The following is an 18,987-nucleotide window of genomic DNA, read 5'->3' on the forward strand; positions in this document are numbered from 1 at the left end:
ATAATCCAGCTCAACAAAAACAGAAGATATTGCATGTATTTGTAAGAGTCATGCCGTAATTATGCGGAAGAAATGGAATATAAGATTAAAGTCACAAATCTATACCTACTTAACACATGCAATCATGCAAATCATGCAGCCGTATTTTAAAAAGCTATGAAATTGTTCCCACTTACCAACCAGAGCTCAAGGAAATCATAAAAAAAAAACAATTCAGGGCACAAAACCTCCACTACCGTTGGATTTGGAGAGAGTCAAATGTACAAAACCTTACCTCTGCATGCAAAGAAATTATTTCTATATTTGAAAACCGTAATATCTAGATCACAATAAAGCAACCTTACCATTGCACTAAGGGTCACCGCCAGCTTAAAAAAATCACATATTTCAAAAATATAGGCAAAACAAACACTTAACTTACTTCATCAAATGCATGCCTGCATACCTTCAAGTAACAGCTAGCCTCAAAATTAAGAGTATTTTAGATAGACAGAATAAAAATTTGGAAAGATAACCCCAACCCAGATAAAGACTACAAAAGTAAATTGTGATCTATCATCAGCAACAAAAGAATATCAACTAATAAGAAGCCTTGTGTATCACTGTTAGCATGGCACATACATCCCATCACATGGCTGTGACAAAAATAATGGCAGCAGCCTTATGCCATCAAATGAACTTTTTGGGGCTGAGAAGGAAAGGCATTCCCAACTCACAACTGCAAAAGGCATATTTATTTTGATAAAACCATTTTTCTGAACCTGCAAGTATAACTTGAGACTTAACTGATCAAATTGTCTCATTCATAAGATAGTTCATAAACATCCATTAATAGCCAAGACAGAAGCCTGGCCACCCTCCCACCATCTTTCTCATGATCTAAGCTCCACATAAGACCCAGAAAGCCCAGAAGTACCAAGAAGTGTAACCTGGAAATGAAAATAGATAAGCCTGAGGTGATGGGTTACGTATGATGTCCAAGTGTCAAGATACAAAGTAGGCAAACATGCATTTTGATCCTCCTGAACCTTATCTGAACAATATATCAGAGATTCAGAATGAAAAAACCAAGCAGCCAAACGTAAAAATTTAACATGGTCTGTTCCTTACCAAGCATTTCCTATAACTAGCTACAAATCTTCCATGATATATCACTATCCAGAAGCATGTTTCTCTGAAGGTTACGAAAATTGGAGCATGCAGTGCATGAAGAAAGAGATGAATACGAGTTGCAGGTCTCTCAGCAAAAAAGGGGGAAAAAGAAGAATTCAAGTCACAGGTATTATCATATGCTCAGCATATAATAAAAAATCCTCCACTAATCCATTTCAAAAGGCTGTTTTCCTGATCAATTGGTTCAGAATTACATTACAGTACTATAGTGGGAGTAAAAATGAAGTTAAAAGTTCAAAACCTGAATGGTCTGAAAGATGCAGAAATTCCAGATAGCTATCTTGGAATGGAAAAAATTTAAGAACTAATCAGGGGATCCTGGTAAACACATACCCTGAGTAGTTCTCTTTTTTTCGAGTATACAGATGTCGCACTCCCAGTTCCCACATCGAGAAAACAGCCCAATATAAAGATAATAATAAACCCCATAGATCACAGGGTCTTGTTTTGCATAAACAATTGGTTTGAAAATTTTTAATGTATACTATAAAATAAATAAGATATATTCCTTGCAACCAACTCTTAAAATGGGCATAGTAGTTGGTATCTCCTGCCCTCTGGAAAAGAAAAGAAATGGAACTGAAAAGCAGCTGAACGTGTATTAGAAATGATAAACTACAAAAAAAAAAGAAAAAGAAATGATATCTTGGAACATAGAGAATAAATTTCTATATAGATAGAAGTTCCAAGGACCACAGTGTTATGAGCCTTGGTTCTCTTTGCAGATGAATAGGAAATCAATGGCAAGCATATTAGAGTAGCAGCAAATGCACTTCCTTAAAGGCAGACACTAGAATGAGGAAGATAACAGTGAAGACTTGCTGAATAAGATAATTAACAACAAGATTACAGTCACCTTCCTGATCACATGGAGGTTGCGTGCTACTATTATCTTAGTCACGGAAGCATGATGTCTGAAGAATTTCCTGTTGCTCTAAGTAGCAATTTGGTGCATTTGTGTTAAAAGAACAATTCAAGAACTTAAAGCACAAAGTACAATCTCATATAACTATATGCTATTTATCATGCAATACCAAAGGGCAACTTTACCTTTCCCCACTCAGAACCAATGCCACTACATCTCATCTTCAAGTGTATCATTTTTGTTCCCAACTCTGTTTCAACTTTTTTCCGCAAATAAGCTTCACCAGGGCCAAAAGAATCCAGATATGCCATGTAGCGTTTATATGCAGCTCTTATGGCATCCTCTATATAATCTGGTAAGCGTCCCACATTCTGCAGGATAACCCTAATTAAAATACCGAAGGGTAAAACCAAAGAGCAGCAAGGTGCAAATTGGCACATTTTTCCAACACAAAAGTGACACAACTAACAGAGAAAATGCCCAGACCTCACCACTTAATCCATTTAGATCATCAAGCGCCATTCTGAGGGTAACTAGAACCCCACTAAACTCCACTGAAGCCTCAGCAGCACGAAAGACATTTACCAGAGCTTCTTGGCCATCCTTATCATCAGTAGCTTTAGAAAGTGCCTTCTTTGTCTCATTCACAACAGAGTCTGGAATTTCTTCCCAGTTCATAGCCATTAGATCCTTGAATGCAGATTCTATATCAGGATCAGTTATAGCAGGCAACTGGCTTACACTTGAACAGAATGCACGCCTAATGTTTAATGTGAAAGGAAAACTGCAATCTGCGATTGCTTGCACACAAGGAAAACAAGCTTCAAGTTAGAACCAAAATTTGACTAGACAAATCAAAAGATTTTCGAACAGTATAATGTGATCTAATGATGTATAATATTTTACAAACCATGTGCAAAATGATAGAGACATCAGGTTAAAACAAGGATTGCTTCAGATTTAGTAGAATAAATGAATTTGCAACATCACGGTTGCAACTATGTGATTACCAAAGGCAATAGCAGGAAGATAAACCATACTGATTATATAATTATTTTCAATAACTAGTTAAGATAAGGAATAAATATGGCTGCCTATTTTCCTCCAAATGGTGGCAACATTGTAAATTCTTTTTCTTCGTTTTTACAGCATGCTACCTAGACCTATCATCAGCTATATAGAAAATCTTGTGTTTGACTGCAGAAATATGACTGGCACAAGGCTATCTAGACCTATCAGCAGCTGTATAGAAGATCTTGTGTTCTGGACTTAAGGTGAAGTAGACAAAGGTCTGGGATATCAGTCACTTCTTGGAAAAGCCTTTATTCAGTTATTTGTTTTATAATAAAACTTGAGATACTCAAAACCGTTTTTCACATTTGTTGGAAAATTTAGGTTGCATTTCCAATTATTATCATTTTCCTGTTTTCCGGAAAAAGGAAAGCAAAAACCTCATTCCCTTTCTATTTTCAGATTTCTAAAAGCATGTGTGTGTGTGTGTTGGGGGGGGGGGGGGGGGGGGGGTAGCCACTTCTATTTGTTTCGATAAGAAAATTGAAAATCATGCTCCTAAGTGTCCCAGCTCATCTTGATGATTCTACTAACGAGTTCTTGGAAGAGAAGAATTATGATGGAATATGCTCTTCCTCGACTTCTTCCAATGGAACAGGCTCTTCTTGGAGTTCTTTCAATGAATGTGTACATGGTGGGTCCATATGGTGCTTGATAGTGGTTATCAGTTTTATGCCAAATAACCCTCCAAATATAAAACATTCAATCTTTTAAGATAGTTGATCAATGTCATACACTTTTTGACTCTTGCAAAATGAGACTGACAGGTATACCAAAGTGGCCCATAGAAAGGGAAAAAAGAAAAGGCACAATGGAGTGGAAGTCAAAGTGGACATCAATTAATGGGGAACCAGAAGTTGTACAGTTAAATCTAGACAATTGTAAAATTTGTCAATTCTAAGAAGATAAGGACCATTTGCTTTTTAAGCTCCTAAAGAAGAAGTGTCACCGTCCAGCATCAAGTATAAATTTATCAAACATAACGGTAATAAAAAAATAATATAATGATAAAACCAAGCACTACATTTGATTTTGGGGTTTTTTTTTCATTTGTTTGATTTGCTAGAAGAAATGATATTTTTTTAAAAAAAAAGCAATTAAACAAGAAAATGATTCCTCATAGTTCGAGTTATCTTGCACAACAAATAATGGCAAAAAGGTTTTCCAAGAGAAGACTAGGTCACCATGTGTTTTTCTTGCAATCAAACAGACCCTTAGACTGTGGACCTACTGTAAAACTGATGACAATGTGTGTCCAGTTTGGGTTAAGTTAGCTCAAATCCCAACCTAACCCAGCTCATGATTTGGTGTGTTTGGAATTATAAACTTGGCTAGCATTGGTCTTGGCTAGAAAATGTTAATCAAATTGTTAGTTGGATTGGGATCACAATGAAGGCTTAAACAAGGCAGCCAAACTTGATTCTTTATGATTGGACCTCAAACATGGTTTAACCTAAACCTAGTGCAGATTTCTATAGAGAGCTTCAATCTAACCGAATCTTTAACAGACCAAAAATCTTACAGAATTACAATCAAGGACCATATAATAGTATAACTTGAAGCAACAATGACATAACTAACCTAAAACCCACAATAATTCTATTTGGGTAGAAATTTTGGGAGCGAGACAATGCTTAGGTAAGGGATCAATGCTCGGATGGTCCAACTTGAGTTGGGTTGTAATTAAACCAACCAACCTACTCAATTTACAATCACTAGCAAAAAGTGGTATGCACATTGAGCTTGATTACATGGTGTTGGCTAGGAGGCATGGGAAGTTCAAATCACATGCCATGTATGTATCATATTTGTATCAAATACTGATACTCATCGGATACTTCTCGAATACAAGTCCAATACTTGTATTAAGTATCCCATTTTCCAAAGTTAAAGAGACACCCCAAATACTTTCCAGATACACTTTAGATACTTTCCCAATAGCTTCAAAATGAGAGGGAGGATCAATTTTGTAAACTATGATATTAATTTAAAAATATGAAGTATGAATCACAGTATGTGGAGGCATGACTCAATGATAAGCTTGAAATAGTTAATGCTACTGCAACAAGTATGTGCATTGTTATTTTGCTAACCTACTATGCTTTATGAATGTTTTTTTCATATGCATACATATGTATTTATGCAGATGCATGTATGCATGTGTGTGTGCATATACATATATACATATACACGCATATATATTTCTTGACATAACCTAGCTGTATCTTATCTTCCTTTTTCCAAGATTTGTTGTATCGACGTATCCGTTTCTTGTCTTATCCTTATGTTGTATGTATATCCAAACTTCATAGGGTCTTCGATATCCAACCCATAGCCTTCTTCCTAGGATTCTCATTCTAAGTAATATAATTAGTACCTACTAACTCAAGGAACAACAGATGAAAAGACAAATTACCATTAACCATTAGGAAGGATTGGAGAAGGTGCACCCAATTGAAAAAGATGAGGAACATGCTTGAACTTCAAGTTTAAGCAATTTGTTCAAGTCTTCCTATTAGTATACCCTCCATATCATTCTACTGTTGTCATTATTCAAAATCAAATGAAAAGGATAGTGGAGGAACCAAGCACGATATAGACATTGGGGATAGACAAGTGGAATGGCTGTGGAGAAAGATGCTATGGAACAAGGTGGGGAGGGACAAAAAGCTTGCCCTCAACAGCATCAAAAGTATCCTGCCAGAGGAAGAGAATAATGTTTAGGACATCATTGCCATATCTTCCTTCATATTACTCAGAGAGATCAAGGAAATACAAGAAAGATCAAGCAAAGAGAAGCAAGATTTCCTTTTATATGGGAAGGATTACTATTAAAGTTTACAGCGGGAAAACCTCTCAATGCATGCACAAAGAAGTACAAACTAAGAATATCTCTAGGTATGAGCCTTGCTAGGTCATATATGTCACAAGGGCCCAACCAAAGTTGATCCCTGATCTTGCCCAGATGCATCGAGGACTGGAATTTAGAATCCCCAAAGGCTTGCAAGATGTGCGTCTGCCAACTCTTGCCAAAAGAAATCAACAAAGCTTGGCCTCAATCAAATAGAGCCCAGAGAAAATAGATTTTCCCTCCATGAGCTTTTCCTTGAAAACACACATGAACTTGGATGATTTTTTTTGATGCAACTAGATGAGTAGACATTAAACATAGAACAAAAATTCTAGGACAATTAATAAGTAAATGTTAAACATAATTTAAGCAATGATCCTCTTTACTTTCAGAACTCTCAATAGAATCCATCAACTAACGATAACAACAAACAAGACCAAAATTATTAATCCACCCTTGTTGAGCCTTTAATGATAAAGGTTCTGAATATGTAAAATTTTGTCTGATCTACACCTTGAATCCTGGACTAGATCTCTAAGGAATAACTTTTCCTCTGTGTAAGGGTTATATGCCTACAACAAAACATAGTAATGCACCTCAATTAAACAAAAAAATCACTAAAACTTGTCTATTGCAATGAGAACCTGTTGCAGTAATCTACAATCATCATATATTTAAACAAAAACTGTAGAATAAGAAGGCCATACCAGCAAAGATCTTCTATTTAGAATTTCTCAAAAAGTATCATGCATCCAGTTGGACAGAACTTACAAACGAAACCACACTGAAGTCATAATCAACACGAGCTATGACAAGTATTTATTTGGAATACCGCTTGTTACCCAACTCTAACTGAATCTGAATCATTTCCCTCTGCTGGTGTAATCCATAAACAATTTGTTCATCAGAATAAAATTAACATATTCATTTTTCACTTCTTCTATAGTTGAAATTCCATAAATGGAAGTAATTCTTTTCCTGCATGTCTTAATCTTCAAGTGAAAGCCCTTAAGTCTAGCTGTTCTAAAACATCTTTTCATGTATATTGGCAAAACGATGCTCTCCCTCCACTCCTGTGGCATGCTTGTAGCCATTATTTCTCTGAGCAGTTAAACCGCCCATGCCAGGTGAACGAGCACCATTATGTCAATCAGGCATCCCATCAGTTCCAAAAACTCTGATCTGTGCAAAAGCTTCATCCACTTCTATAAACCTAACATGGAATGCCGACAATCTATTTGTCCTATCGTGAAAAATTTCAAAACGTATATTATTGTCATACTTAAACAAATCTGAACCCAAGTCCGCTAGTCCTTCCATCCGAGAACCCCTTTGTGAAATCAATAACATCAAATTTTAGTTAAGAAATCTGATCAAAAGGAAAACCCTGATCTCCTCCTATTAAACGGAAAACGATTAAACTTCTCTTCTATATCCATTAATTTCTCCCTTCCTCCGGAAACTTACCCAAAAAATTCAGCCCTAAGAAAATAACAATCACCATCTACAGATCCTACAGTTAATTGAAGTACAAATCTACAACTTTTTTTTTTTCAAGGAAAGAAAGAAAGAAATAAAGGAGCTGTTCGAGATAAGTGATTTCAAGAAGACGATCTCTTTTCCTTTCTTCAAATTCTTGAAATTAAGGAGGGGACAGAAGAAGAGGAAGGAAAAGAAAGAAGAGATAGGATCGGAACCTGATATGAGATTGACGGCGGAGGGTGGACGAAAGATGCTGGTGGTGGTGGTGGTGGTGGTGCGGGCTCCGGCGCCGGTTGAGAGAGAGGAAAAGCTCGCCCTCGAGAGGCATAGGAGCCGGCGGCCCGCCGCCGACGATAGAGACCGGAGAATCGTCGTCGTCGAAGCCATCTTCTTCCTTTATCCTCCACCAGCTTCAGAGAGAGATCGAGCTGGACGATGGAGAAGGAGAGCGAGCAAGAAGAAAGGGGCGTCGGACCGTGGTAGTGCGACCGACCCCCGCTGATTTTAGAATTTATGGAAAAGTGGGTCCCTAATGTTTCAACATTTTTCACATGAATCCCCTTTTGTTTAAATTTTTGCAACAAATCCGTTATTTTTCTGTGGCAATTTAGAAGGTAGCAAAGCCCTTAATGATGGGTATCAAAGGACCAAAATATCCATGGGTGGGGTAGGCGACTACCACCCGTTGCTCAAAGACATCCGGCCTATGGTCTATGGTGGGATAGACTTGCAGACGAAGATATGTATGAAGAGGCCAACAGAACAGTAAATTGGGTGGCCTCATATGTGGCCAACCACTCTAGATATACTCTGTAAATAGGAGAGAGAAAGCTACCTGGTGTGCTCCGAAACTTGTTATGTTTTAACTTTTTTGGTTGTATCCGTACCCGTAATATATGATACATTCGTTTTAGTAAAAAAAAATAAGTAATATTCTCATTTCTCATCTAAAGCAGTATCGAGGTTAAAAATCTAAAACTAGCCTTTCTCTCCTCCTACCGTCTAAATCCAAGCAAATTGCATCAAGATATAGCACCCCACTATCCTAATCCAAGCAAAATGCATTCAAAAGTAGCAAAATTTCCAGCAAACAAAAGAGGAATCTAACTAGAAGTGCCTTCTCGGGCCATTCCTCCACCATGTCCTTGTCCTATGGCCGTGTTGTTGAAAGATAAGCTTATGAATTCACTTAAATCCAAACAAAATTATTGTCTTCTTTCTCATAGTTGATATATGAGGTCAGATTTGAGACGTGGTTCTGGTTTCATTTGTTCTATGGCTACAAATAGAATGTGGTTACTTAAATCATGCATGGTGTAATTTTCTTATAGTTTTGGCTCCGTTTTAGGGGTTTTAGTCTTAGTTTTCTCTGATATTATTTATCATACATGGTTTCTGTAAAAGTAGGAAGTATATTCTCTTTGGAACTGGGACAAAGTGTATCCTAAGATACTTCGAGATATTATTTATTTATGCTAGTTGTCTATATGCTTTGGAACAAAGTGTAGCAATAGTCTCATGCTCTGACAAAGTCCCCATGCTTAGTTGTCTATAACAATTATAGTAGTTTAAGTTTAACTCTTATTCTATTGCAAGTCAAATACTGATGTGATCCCTAGCATGTTAATCACAGTTTTGTATCATAATTTTTATGGTCCCTACTATGCTTGTCTAGTTTTTTATCCTAAATTGAATAACACCATAGTAGGTCACTGCATTTCACTCTAATCATGCACTATAATGGGGGATATGTATCTTGCTATGACAATTGTGATCCAAATAAGATTTCCTTGATAGAGATTGAAGATATGACAAAAAGGACTGGGTTATATGGATTATTCCCAATTTTACTATCTGGTGCCAGAAACAAGTCCAGAAGATGATTTGAAACCAATGAACAATGATAGAGATGTGCTGAACATGCTACAAGCTATCTAGGGAAGAGATATGGTACATATCTATGTTGAGCATAGAGTTCAAGAAGTAATGGATTGCTAGAGTGTTCCACTGCCTCTTCCTTCTTCACTGCCATCAACATAGGAAGATGATGGTCGTCTTACCCAAGTCGAGGTAGAGGATATGAATGGTCAGGGTGTAGCAGTTGATCTTAATGATGGTCATGGGGCTGGACAAATGGATGTCGATTATGGTGGAGATGCTAAAAGAGCAGAAGTTGTCAGTGACAAAAGGCGAGGCTGAAAGATCACAGGTTATAGATGTGGGTGCTAAAGTGCCTGGTGAACATGAAGGGTCTGTGACAAATGATGGTTTCCAGACTTCCAGTGATGGTTTTGCGGATGCAAATGTTCAAGTGTGTGCATATGAGGGTGCAGGTGGACAAGGTGATGCAGAGAGTACTATTAATACAGCAGTTCAAGTTACTAGTGGAAGCCGTGGGAAGAGATCCACTGAAGAAGGTGAAGATGGTGATGAGGGTTGTAATAGTGAAAGTGATACTAGTGTGGCACTAAGTTATTTTAATGAGACTAATGAGGATGATAATGCCTTGTTTAGGGAGTACACTATTAAAATAGTTTTTAAGGAGGACCTGAAAAATGTGGCTGCTGGAAACTGGATTCAAAGGCAAGTATGCATAGGAGACCGAAGATCATAGACTAGTAACCAAGGAACTAGAAGTAGAGGACAATAATAATATTGAAAGCCTTGATAGCTCCTCAGGTTCCAATGAGGAATATCCTGGAGTCTTAAAGTATATAGAGTTTAATTCAGCCTTAAAATTTTGAAGAAGCCTAAAAAGCTTTAAGCTAGAATGAAGTTCGATTCTCATGTTCAAGTAAGCTTTTTCTCTACACACTACCTGAAACCTTAACTGGCTGACCAATAAATGTTGGACACAGAAAATCCATTCTAGGAACAATATGAATTTTAAACATGTTTTTTAGCAGTGAATATTTTCTAATAAGGCTTCTAATAGAATTCATCAAAAGAAGATGATAACAGACATGACCAAAATGGCTCCTCATTTGATAGAAACTCAGAATATATGGGTTAAGACTGCTTTACACTTCTCTCAGAAAAAAATAGAAGCTTGGAAAACCTAAAATTCAGTAACTGATCTACACTTGGAATCTGCATTGGATAGTCACTGTCATGGTAGCACCAAAGCCTGGTAATGCCAATGTGCCCCTATATACCCTAATCAACTGGAAAGTATAAGCCAAATCTGACCAAAACCCGAAACTTCGATATCTCTATTTTGTGAGTCATTAACTAAAATTGGCCATTATAATAACAACCTCATAAGTACATGAATTGATTTGACAAGGATTATAGCCTGCGGGATATCAGAAGATAATTGCCAACGTTTGCATTCTATTAGACAGACCTCACAGATGAAACCTTGCTGAAGCCTTAATCATCCCTGTATATTTTTCTATGCTTTCCATCTTCATGCTTTTCATCTTTACAGCTTCAATTTTCAGTATGATCATTTCTAGGACTAGAAGATAGTCTCCTTTGTCAAACTATCTTTATCATCACCCAACCATTTTCTCTTTATCTTCAGAGTCGTCTTTACTCCTACTAAGTCTCTCAAGCCTTTCTCTAACTTAGGATTGCTTGGCCATTCTGTTAACCAGACTGACAGAGGATAAAAATTACTCCTAAAATTACTGAAATTTACATGTATTGTGCATTTGTTACAAATTACAATAAAAACATATCAATCAAATTTGTGACAATATGCATTGTGCAGTAAAAGAATATCAAGTTCTCTAATTCATGACAAGCTTCAACAGAGCACTTCTCATTGCACCTCCAACTTGAAATATGGTACCTTCTCTCTCTCCCTCCCTCCCTCCCTCCCTCCCTCCAACTCCTTTCCTCTTGATAATGAATAATCATGTATCTGGTACTAAGGGGTAATTTTGGTTGATGTCATATGTAAGCAGTTGTGGCCTACAAATGCATGCCTATAATATGCCTCTTTCGACAAAGTGATCATATTCTTGCAAAATCTAAAATCTGCTAGGGTGTGCAAGATAGTAGATTTTATAAAATAAGATATCAGCAAACATGCCTTTGATTAACTTCTTTTACATAACAATGATACATACAAGTTGTTCTCTTGTGTGAACCATATTAATTTAATAACAGCATCAGTTGTCAATATAATTACTATGGGCTGCCTTGATCTCTAATGCAGATTCCATAATATAGCACCATTTGATTTACTTTTCAATACCATATTGCACAATTATCTTTATGCATATTCAACTGGTCCTATCAAGCACTTTTGCATACATCATTACCGATTCTCTCTAGAATCACTTGAATGCAGATTTCTTTGTCAATAAATCTCTTACAGACACTACTATTTGCAATGTTCTGTCCACATTCACGGTTATTCAAGCTCCATATCACAAGTGACATGGCCCAAAAGACATAGAACTCTTTTCTAATGCACTGAAATCACTCATTCCAATCCGGGTTGCTCAAGTACGTGTTCAAAGATCAAGGAAAAGGATCACTTAGAAAAATAAAACGTCGGTTTTGCATTGTTCCCTGTCGAAACTTATGCTACTCATTTGCATTTGGAATGATATCTTTGTTGGAAATTGTGTGAGCTGGCACGTAACTAAACAACAAGGATGGGAAGGAGAAACGAACTACATCCATGGAGAGGACAAGAAATAAGGAAAGGGAGTGGTTCATTATTCAACAAGAAATGAGAAAGTTGGACCAGAGCTATCATTTTCTCCGGCATGCAAATTAGAAAGAGAAACTACCCAGTAATAACGTATTAGTCTATACGACTACCTGTGTCCAAACTTTCCGAGGGAAAACTTGTGGTTCACATCTGACTTGCTCTTTCATGAGGAAATTCGAAGTCCAAAGCATCCAGCTGATGTATGGAAGTATCCTCAACGGAGAAATGTAGTGCTTTTGAGGGGTACATGCAGGAAAACTTTGAAATGTAGGTAGCAGCAGTATCTTCATCTCTGCTCCATATCAAGCCCCTTATTAAGGATCCATAATTCTAAGAATTTCGAATTTTGAATAGCATAAATTTAGAATTGATCCTAGGGATCTATTTGTTATTTTTTTCTATCTTTGTATCATCCTAGCTGTAATCTCTTGTATATTCTCAACTATAAATATAAATGATGTCTGCCTCATAAGGTAGGTATAAAAAGATCTCCACAATATTTTTTTTTCTCATATATTCTTTTTTCCTATAGTAGGGAACTCACGGTCAAGAATGATTGTTAGCAAAAGATATTGATCATGCTAGTTTGATTTATCTCGGTGATTTTTGTTAAGAGTTTCTTTTTTAACAATCTTTTAGTGTGACTTTTGTAATGTCATCGCATCTTGATTGCGGCAATCATATGTTGTTGTGACTTACGTCATGATGAGAGCATAAAAGTGCGATCTACATATCACCTAAATTAGTGTTATTACTAACTGATAATGATAAATTCACTGGTTTAATATTATATTTTTGTTTGACACAGGTTATTACAAATTAAAATTTTAATGCATCATGGCTCCAAACCGCACGGGCCCAATCCTGCCATGATCTAATCGAGCACATTTGCACCCAAACATCCGAGCCCGCGTGCGATCTTCCAGTGATCATCGCGTTCCCTCCTTTCCGGATTAGCACCCGCACTCTTCCGAAATAGAGATTCTGACTCTCACTTCATCACAAAAAGATCTTTTTAACCTCCAATCCAATGAAAAATAGCTGAAAATACTATTCATCGCTGAAATCACTGTATTCCGCGATGACACTGTTCATATGAACAGTATTACGTGAAAACACTGTTCATCTTCTTCCTCCCGCAGTGTTCCAGCCGCGTCCAAGCTTCCCGAATCCCGCATCCAAGAATCCTGCAGTGCTCTTCAGCCTCCCACGTCCATCCCGTGATGCACTCCCGCCTCTCAACCGTGGCCCAAAGAAGGAAATCCATGTCTATTTCCTTCTCCATTTGAGCATTCCAAGCAAGTATCCAGCATCTTCCCTATCGTCCAAATTAGCCTCCGACCCAGCACTCCCACGCTTCCGTGGTCCAAAGAAGGAATTCTTCGAAGCTCCCGGAGTCCCAGCAATCACCCGTGATTCAGCCATCCGTGAATCACCCCCTCCATGGATCACGTCCTTCTCCCAGCCTCCTTCGCGTCCGTTCCAAGTCAGCCTCTCAGCATCCCGTGATGCTTCCCAGTGATCCCGCAGCATCCTCCTTTCCGGATCAACGTCTCCAGCATCCGCGAGCAATCATCCCACGCATCACCGGCAGTCCAGCTCTCTTCCGAATTTGAAATCCCAAGCGTCCGCCTCACAGATCGCGTCCGCCCTCTCCTTCCTCCCATTGATCATCCGTCTGTTTTCCCCTACTCTCCACGTGCTTGCTGGCTGATATTTTGTGGGGATCTATATAAGGGGCATTGCACCATGGAGGGAGGGAGCTCTCGGTTGGGGGCCAAGAAACAAAGGAGGCCATCGGCTGGGAGAAGATAGCCCTGTTTGAAGAGAAGAAAAAAAGAAGCCGTGCTCTGTTTTCAAAGAAATTTGAAAACAGAGCAATGTGTTCTTGGGTTTAGTTTTAGTTTTAGTTTTATTTGAGAGCTTTATGTTTTTTCTTTCTGTTGCAATTTTAATTTCTATTCTTTTATTTTGTTATGCAGATTCTGTAATTTTTTATGTAATATATTAAATTTTCTTTTATGCAATTTATGTTCCAGGCTTCAATCTTCTTAGTACTGTTTTCATCCATTTTAATTTATGCCAGAGCTCTTCTTTTTCATCAAATTTATAAATGCTCTTCGATTTCTAAGAACCTGTCTTTTCGTTATTTTCAAATAGAAAACATTCTATGGTAGATCAGAGAATCATTTAACATCCTCGAAGTAATGTTTTTCTTCTATCATTCAAAAATCGATTTCGAATCCGAGTGAATGTTTTGATTTTTATGCAACTCCAACCGTCTCCCTGTGGATCGACCTCTTACGACCACTATTCTTCGAGTAGAACAGGTAAGAGTAAAATTAATTTAAACTTTGTTTGTCGGTTCTAACAACGATCTGTTTAGCATATTTTTAGGTAAACAGGAACGGACAACAATATTTTGGTCACTTAGATGGTTGGAAACTATAATGCGACCAACCTCTCAACGGATACCGAAAGCCTTACAGCCCTTTCCCTCCTCAGACCAAAACGTTTCAGTTGAAATGTTTCAAGCTCGACTAATTCTGTTCTGAAACGGAATCCCACCAGAATCCGTTTTCCCAACGACAATCTGTTGTATTTCTTTAAACTGGGGAGTGAGCTCTATATAAGCTCATGTAGTTCAAACCGACTGATAATAATGGGATCATCATTCATTCCACAGCTTCTCTCATCTCTATTCTTCTCTCTTCTTCTCTTCTAAATTTTCTTCACAACCTAGCTAGAAGGCCAAACTGTTTCGATTGAGCCCATCCGGATGTGGCCCATACTAACACACACCAGAATTTGCTGTAGTTGTTTTAATTTGATTTGGACTCTAATTCAAAACTAGTCTTCAATATGGTGATGCGATGTATTTTGTGGTGGTTACGATAAAATTAAATTTTACATAAACTAGCAAAGATAACACCCATTTTTACGGTATTACTTCTGATGGAAAATCAAGATGTTACGCGTGAGCGATGAGGGGCACATCTGGATCTTCTCGTAGTTGCAGTCAGACTGGTTTTGAAGATCAAGGCATCATTGGTTTTATCTTTTCGTAAGTTTTATCACCCCATATAGTCTTGTTGCTGGAAATTGGACCCGGGGGCAATCTTCGGTCGAGGAGAGGGAGCGGCGGTAGGTCACCACGGTGGGGCGGCGACCGGTCGGCGGGCGGCGTCCTCCGTCTGGGGTGGTTGGAGAGAAGGAGCAGCATGTCCTCGCGGCGGGGCGGCGATCCGTCGGCGGGCGGCGTCCTCCGTCTGGGGTGCCTGCAGACAAGCCGGTGGCCGGGCTTTCCGGCGCCGGCCCTCCGACGCTCAAGTTAGAGAGGGGGGCAAAGTGTGTAAAAAGGAGAGCAATAGTGTTTGTAGAAGGCGTAATTTTCCAACCCCTCACCTGGGAAGCCAAGGTTCCCTTTTATAGGCGGGGGTCGGTGTACCTGTGATGTGACGGGGCGAGGCCGTAGTACGGATCGGCATGTTGTCCAGGTCGGCGCACGATCAGGCGAATTATTACATTGATGTCGGCGGTGAGGTCGTCGTACGACCCGAACTGGGGCGCTGCCAGGCGAATTATTGCATTGGTGTCGGAGGTATGGCCGAGATCAGAGACTTATCATAGTTGACTAGACTCTGCTGGGCTAACTTGCTGTGGAGAGCTGAGGATCCGTAGATGACAGGAGCCATGCGCATTAATTGTGGAGTAAGCCGGAGATCCGCATTAATTGTGGAGTAAGCCGGAGATCCGCATTAATTGTTGAGTGAACCGGAGGGTTACAGTGGCCATGCGCAATAAATGCCGGAGGGGCGTCAGGGTATGGTCCTCGGCCGGACCTCAGAGGGGCATGGCCGTAGTAGGTGGTTGACAAGGGTAGACTTTGATCATCAGGATTTTCCTAGGTCGGAGGTCTCGGGGTCGGATGTCTTGAGGTCGGGCGCTCCGAGGTCGGACGCCGACTTCGGCTGTCCAGGGTCGGCGATTGTGCGGCTTCTTGGGGGCATTTGTGTCATTGGGGGGAAAAATCTTATTCCCCCAACACTATCCCCGACTTCCGAGTTCGAGCGGCTTGCGGGCTCGGACGTGGGAAGTAAAGTCTATCATTAAAGTTGGGGGGCGAATCTCATCCGCATCCTTGTGTTTCTCGGAGTTTTTATGGTGAAACCTGTGCCCTTTGGCGCCTCGAGGTTGCTTTATTCAGCGAACTTATGATGAAGTTCGTATCCTTACGCTTCTCGAAGCGGGGGTGGCGTCTCTTGGATCGTCGAGGTCGCTTTGTGCGGCGGACCCATGATGAGGGTCCTCAAGCTCGACGAGGCGGCGCCTCGATCCCGTAATCGAGACTCCCCGCTCATCAATGAGTGTGCCGTTACAGGCTTCAAAACGGACACGCGGCATGACCTAGGGTCGGACGCTTCCGATCTCGTATTACTGGATTATGGATCCGGCGAGGTGGAGGCTACATCGTGGCTCCACGTGCCCCAGGGCCTTATTAAATGAGGGGAGCGGGGGTGCCGTCCGCTCGTTCTTCAAGGCGATTCGATTCTGCGGACCCATTATGAGGCCCCGAGATCCGATGGGACAGGGCTTCGATTTCGTACCCAATTTATTGATCCGGAGTGAATACGGTGCCTCGGCCTCCGAGGTCGACACGTGGCGCAATCTGGTCGGGAGATGGAAACCGACCCTGTTGATCTGGGCCGTCAGGGGGGGTCTATATAAACCCCGCGAGTCTGCCCTAAGGATTCTATTTGGTTGCCTCTCATTTTGTCTTTCTCCCTTGCTTCCTTCCTCAACCGAACCTCGTCGTCGGTGCCCGGAGCGATTTCCGGCAATGTCCAGTAGGTCCCTACCCTGTGATTGCTAGGGTTCCTCTTCTCTTTTCCTCCCCAATCTTCATCCTCTGTTTTTAATTTCATTTCGCTCTCCTGTGAAATGGGTCTTGGTCCGGAGGAGGTAGGGTCAAGTCTGTCGGGGGAGGAGTTGGAGTTAATCCGCTCCCGGTTTTTCTTCCAGCCCGGGTTTCGCCTCGAAACTGCGGGGCCGGAAGACAGGGTGACGCGGCCGCCCCCAGGTCGGATCGCGGTTCACCGCGAGACCCTCTGGGCGGGCCTGCGGTTCCCCGTTCATGAGTTCGTGAACAACTTGCTGGTCGAGTACCAACTCGTCCCAGCACAGTTTGCTCCGAACTCGTGGAGAACCATCATCGGGTTCCTCTCCCTGTGTCTCGGGCATGGGATCCCGATTACCGTGAGCGTCTTCCGTCGGTGCTTCTTATTAAAGAAGAACCCGGCAGACGCGGAGTGACTATACTTCGCCTTCCGAGGCGGTATGTCGCTTTTTCACGGGGCCCCTTCCTCTATTCATGAGTGGAAGGGGAAATTTTTCTTCCTCGCGTCCGAGGCGCCGTGGGGGTTCAATCCGAGGTGGGGACACCCTCGGTTGAAGGCCCTCAACAAGCTCTCCGAGCCCTCGGGGAGGGAGCTGAGGGTCCTGGACTCTCTGCGAGCCCTCGGGAAGGGCTACGACCTGACCGAGCTCCTACGGGAGGACGCCCTGGCGAGCGTGGGTCTGAGCTCGGCGCGCCCCGAGGGTAAGAGCAGTTGCATTACCTTCTTGTTTGTCTTTTCTTTTCGTTTATATTGGTCTAACACTTGGGAAATTTTTGATTTCAGACATCCCCCACATGCCTACCAGCAACGTGTCCCTCTTCTCCCGCCTGAGGAGGCGAGAGGCCGAGGCCGGGGGAGCTATGCCCCAGCCTCGGAAGAAGGCGAGGTCGGCCGGCGCTTCCACGTCGGCCGGGACGAGTGGCCCCGAGGCGGGGGCCTCCACAGCCGACCCGAGGCGGGCGAGGGTCGTCGACGACGCGGGCCCAGCGGCCCCTCCTTGCCCTGCCCCCATTGCCCATCGGGAGGGCCCGGCTTCGGGTTCCTCACAGCGCCCGGGGCCCGAGCCGACCAGGGGCCCTGAAGCAAGCAGCCCCGAGATCCCGAGGCCGAACGTGCCCAGGAGGTGGCCTCGCTCCTTCCATGCCCAAATGGCCGACACAAAAAATAATACGGGTCCGATTTTAAAATCCGACTCGGTCTTACGGGTCCTTCAAAATAGATCGAATCGGATCTAAGTGGGTCAGGTCAGGTCAGATCATAGGTCAATCCGATCTATTTGCAGCCTTAACAATAGTGCATGTCCTTGCCATACATTCTAGAGTGCTTTTTATATCTTGCCATAATTTTTTTTGAATAAAGTTTGATTACTATTAAAGAATAATACTAAAGAATACAGATAGAAATAAATCTCAGCGGCAATGATTCCCAACATCGAGCACGCAATAGGGACTTGGCACATAATATGGTAATAGTCAACATCAGCTCTGTGCTGTCTCGTTATCTAAAAGTAAGTGACTATCTTGCACTAAATCAACGTTTAACAATTTGCCTGATCTCCCATAATGGATTATCACCGCTCATTATGATCAGTTTGTCTTGCTGCCTATTTCCTTAGACAAACTTACACGTGTTTAGATTGTTGTCATGTAAGCGTATTTATAGAAACTCATGTCCAAGCTAGTAAGATTCGAGCGTGTGAATCCTAGGAATCTTGGACCACCAATGAATGGTAGCATCCAACAATTTATTCTTAGTAGTTCAAAGTCAGGCCTATAACGTGCGTAAGCTTCCTTTCCAAACTAGTGTACAAGTATAGCACTCTTGCAAGCCTTCTTTGCAATTGTATATCTTGAATAGTATATATTGATCTATTTTACCTTTTCAGTGACCTTACTTTTTTGAACCTTAACTTGGCATCCTTTTACTAGCATATAAGCTCCCAATCATGTGCTCATCCTAAATTGTGGATAGGTACTTT

At 41.0% G+C, this 18,987-nt stretch overlaps 1 protein-coding gene across 2 annotated transcripts; it reads right to left on the reverse strand.

Moving 5' to 3' along the window:
* Nucleotides 1-442: 442 nt before the first annotated feature.
* Nucleotides 443-8,024, reverse strand: LOC103714299 (succinate dehydrogenase subunit 5, mitochondrial-like). 2 transcript variants are annotated; one of them, XM_008801503.5, is made up of 4 exons: nucleotides 7,658-8,024; nucleotides 2,525-2,829; nucleotides 2,224-2,409; nucleotides 443-929 (listed from the first exon to the last, which is right to left on the reverse strand). In XM_008801503.5, the coding sequence occupies exons 1-4, from the start codon at nucleotides 7,827-7,829 to the stop codon at nucleotides 873-875; spliced, it is 720 nt and encodes a 239-aa protein (XP_008799725.4). In that variant the 5' UTR covers nucleotides 7,830-8,024; the 3' UTR covers nucleotides 443-872. The 2 variants fall into 2 exon arrangements, with proteins under 2 accessions (XP_008799725.4, XP_038989190.3); XM_039133262.3 differs by having other exon boundaries at nucleotides 2,525-2,838; nucleotides 7,658-7,944.
* Between the last annotated feature and the right edge of the window lie 10,963 nt (nucleotides 8,025-18,987).

This window comes from Phoenix dactylifera, chromosome 4 (genome assembly GCF_051530095.1).
Source record: "Phoenix dactylifera cultivar Ajwa chromosome 4, Ajwa_hap1_PhDact_Kaust_v1.1, whole genome shotgun sequence".
Lineage (NCBI taxonomy): Eukaryota > Viridiplantae > Streptophyta > Magnoliopsida > Arecales > Arecaceae > Phoenix > Phoenix dactylifera.

Bases quoted from the DNA above. Each gene is read 5' to 3' on its own strand.
- LOC103714299 (XM_039133262.3), bottom strand. From the start codon at position 7,829: ATGGCTTCGACGACGACGATTCTCCGGTCTCTATCGTCGGCGGCGGGC. The intron at 2,839-7,657 runs GTTCCGATCCTA...CTTGTGTGCAAG, and splicing joins CGCCGTCAATCTCATATCAG to CAATCGCAGATTGCAGTTTT. The intron at 930-2,223 runs GTAAAGTTGCCC...TTTCATTTCCAG, and splicing joins TTGGTTCTGAGTGGGGAAAG to GTTACACTTCTTGGTACTTC.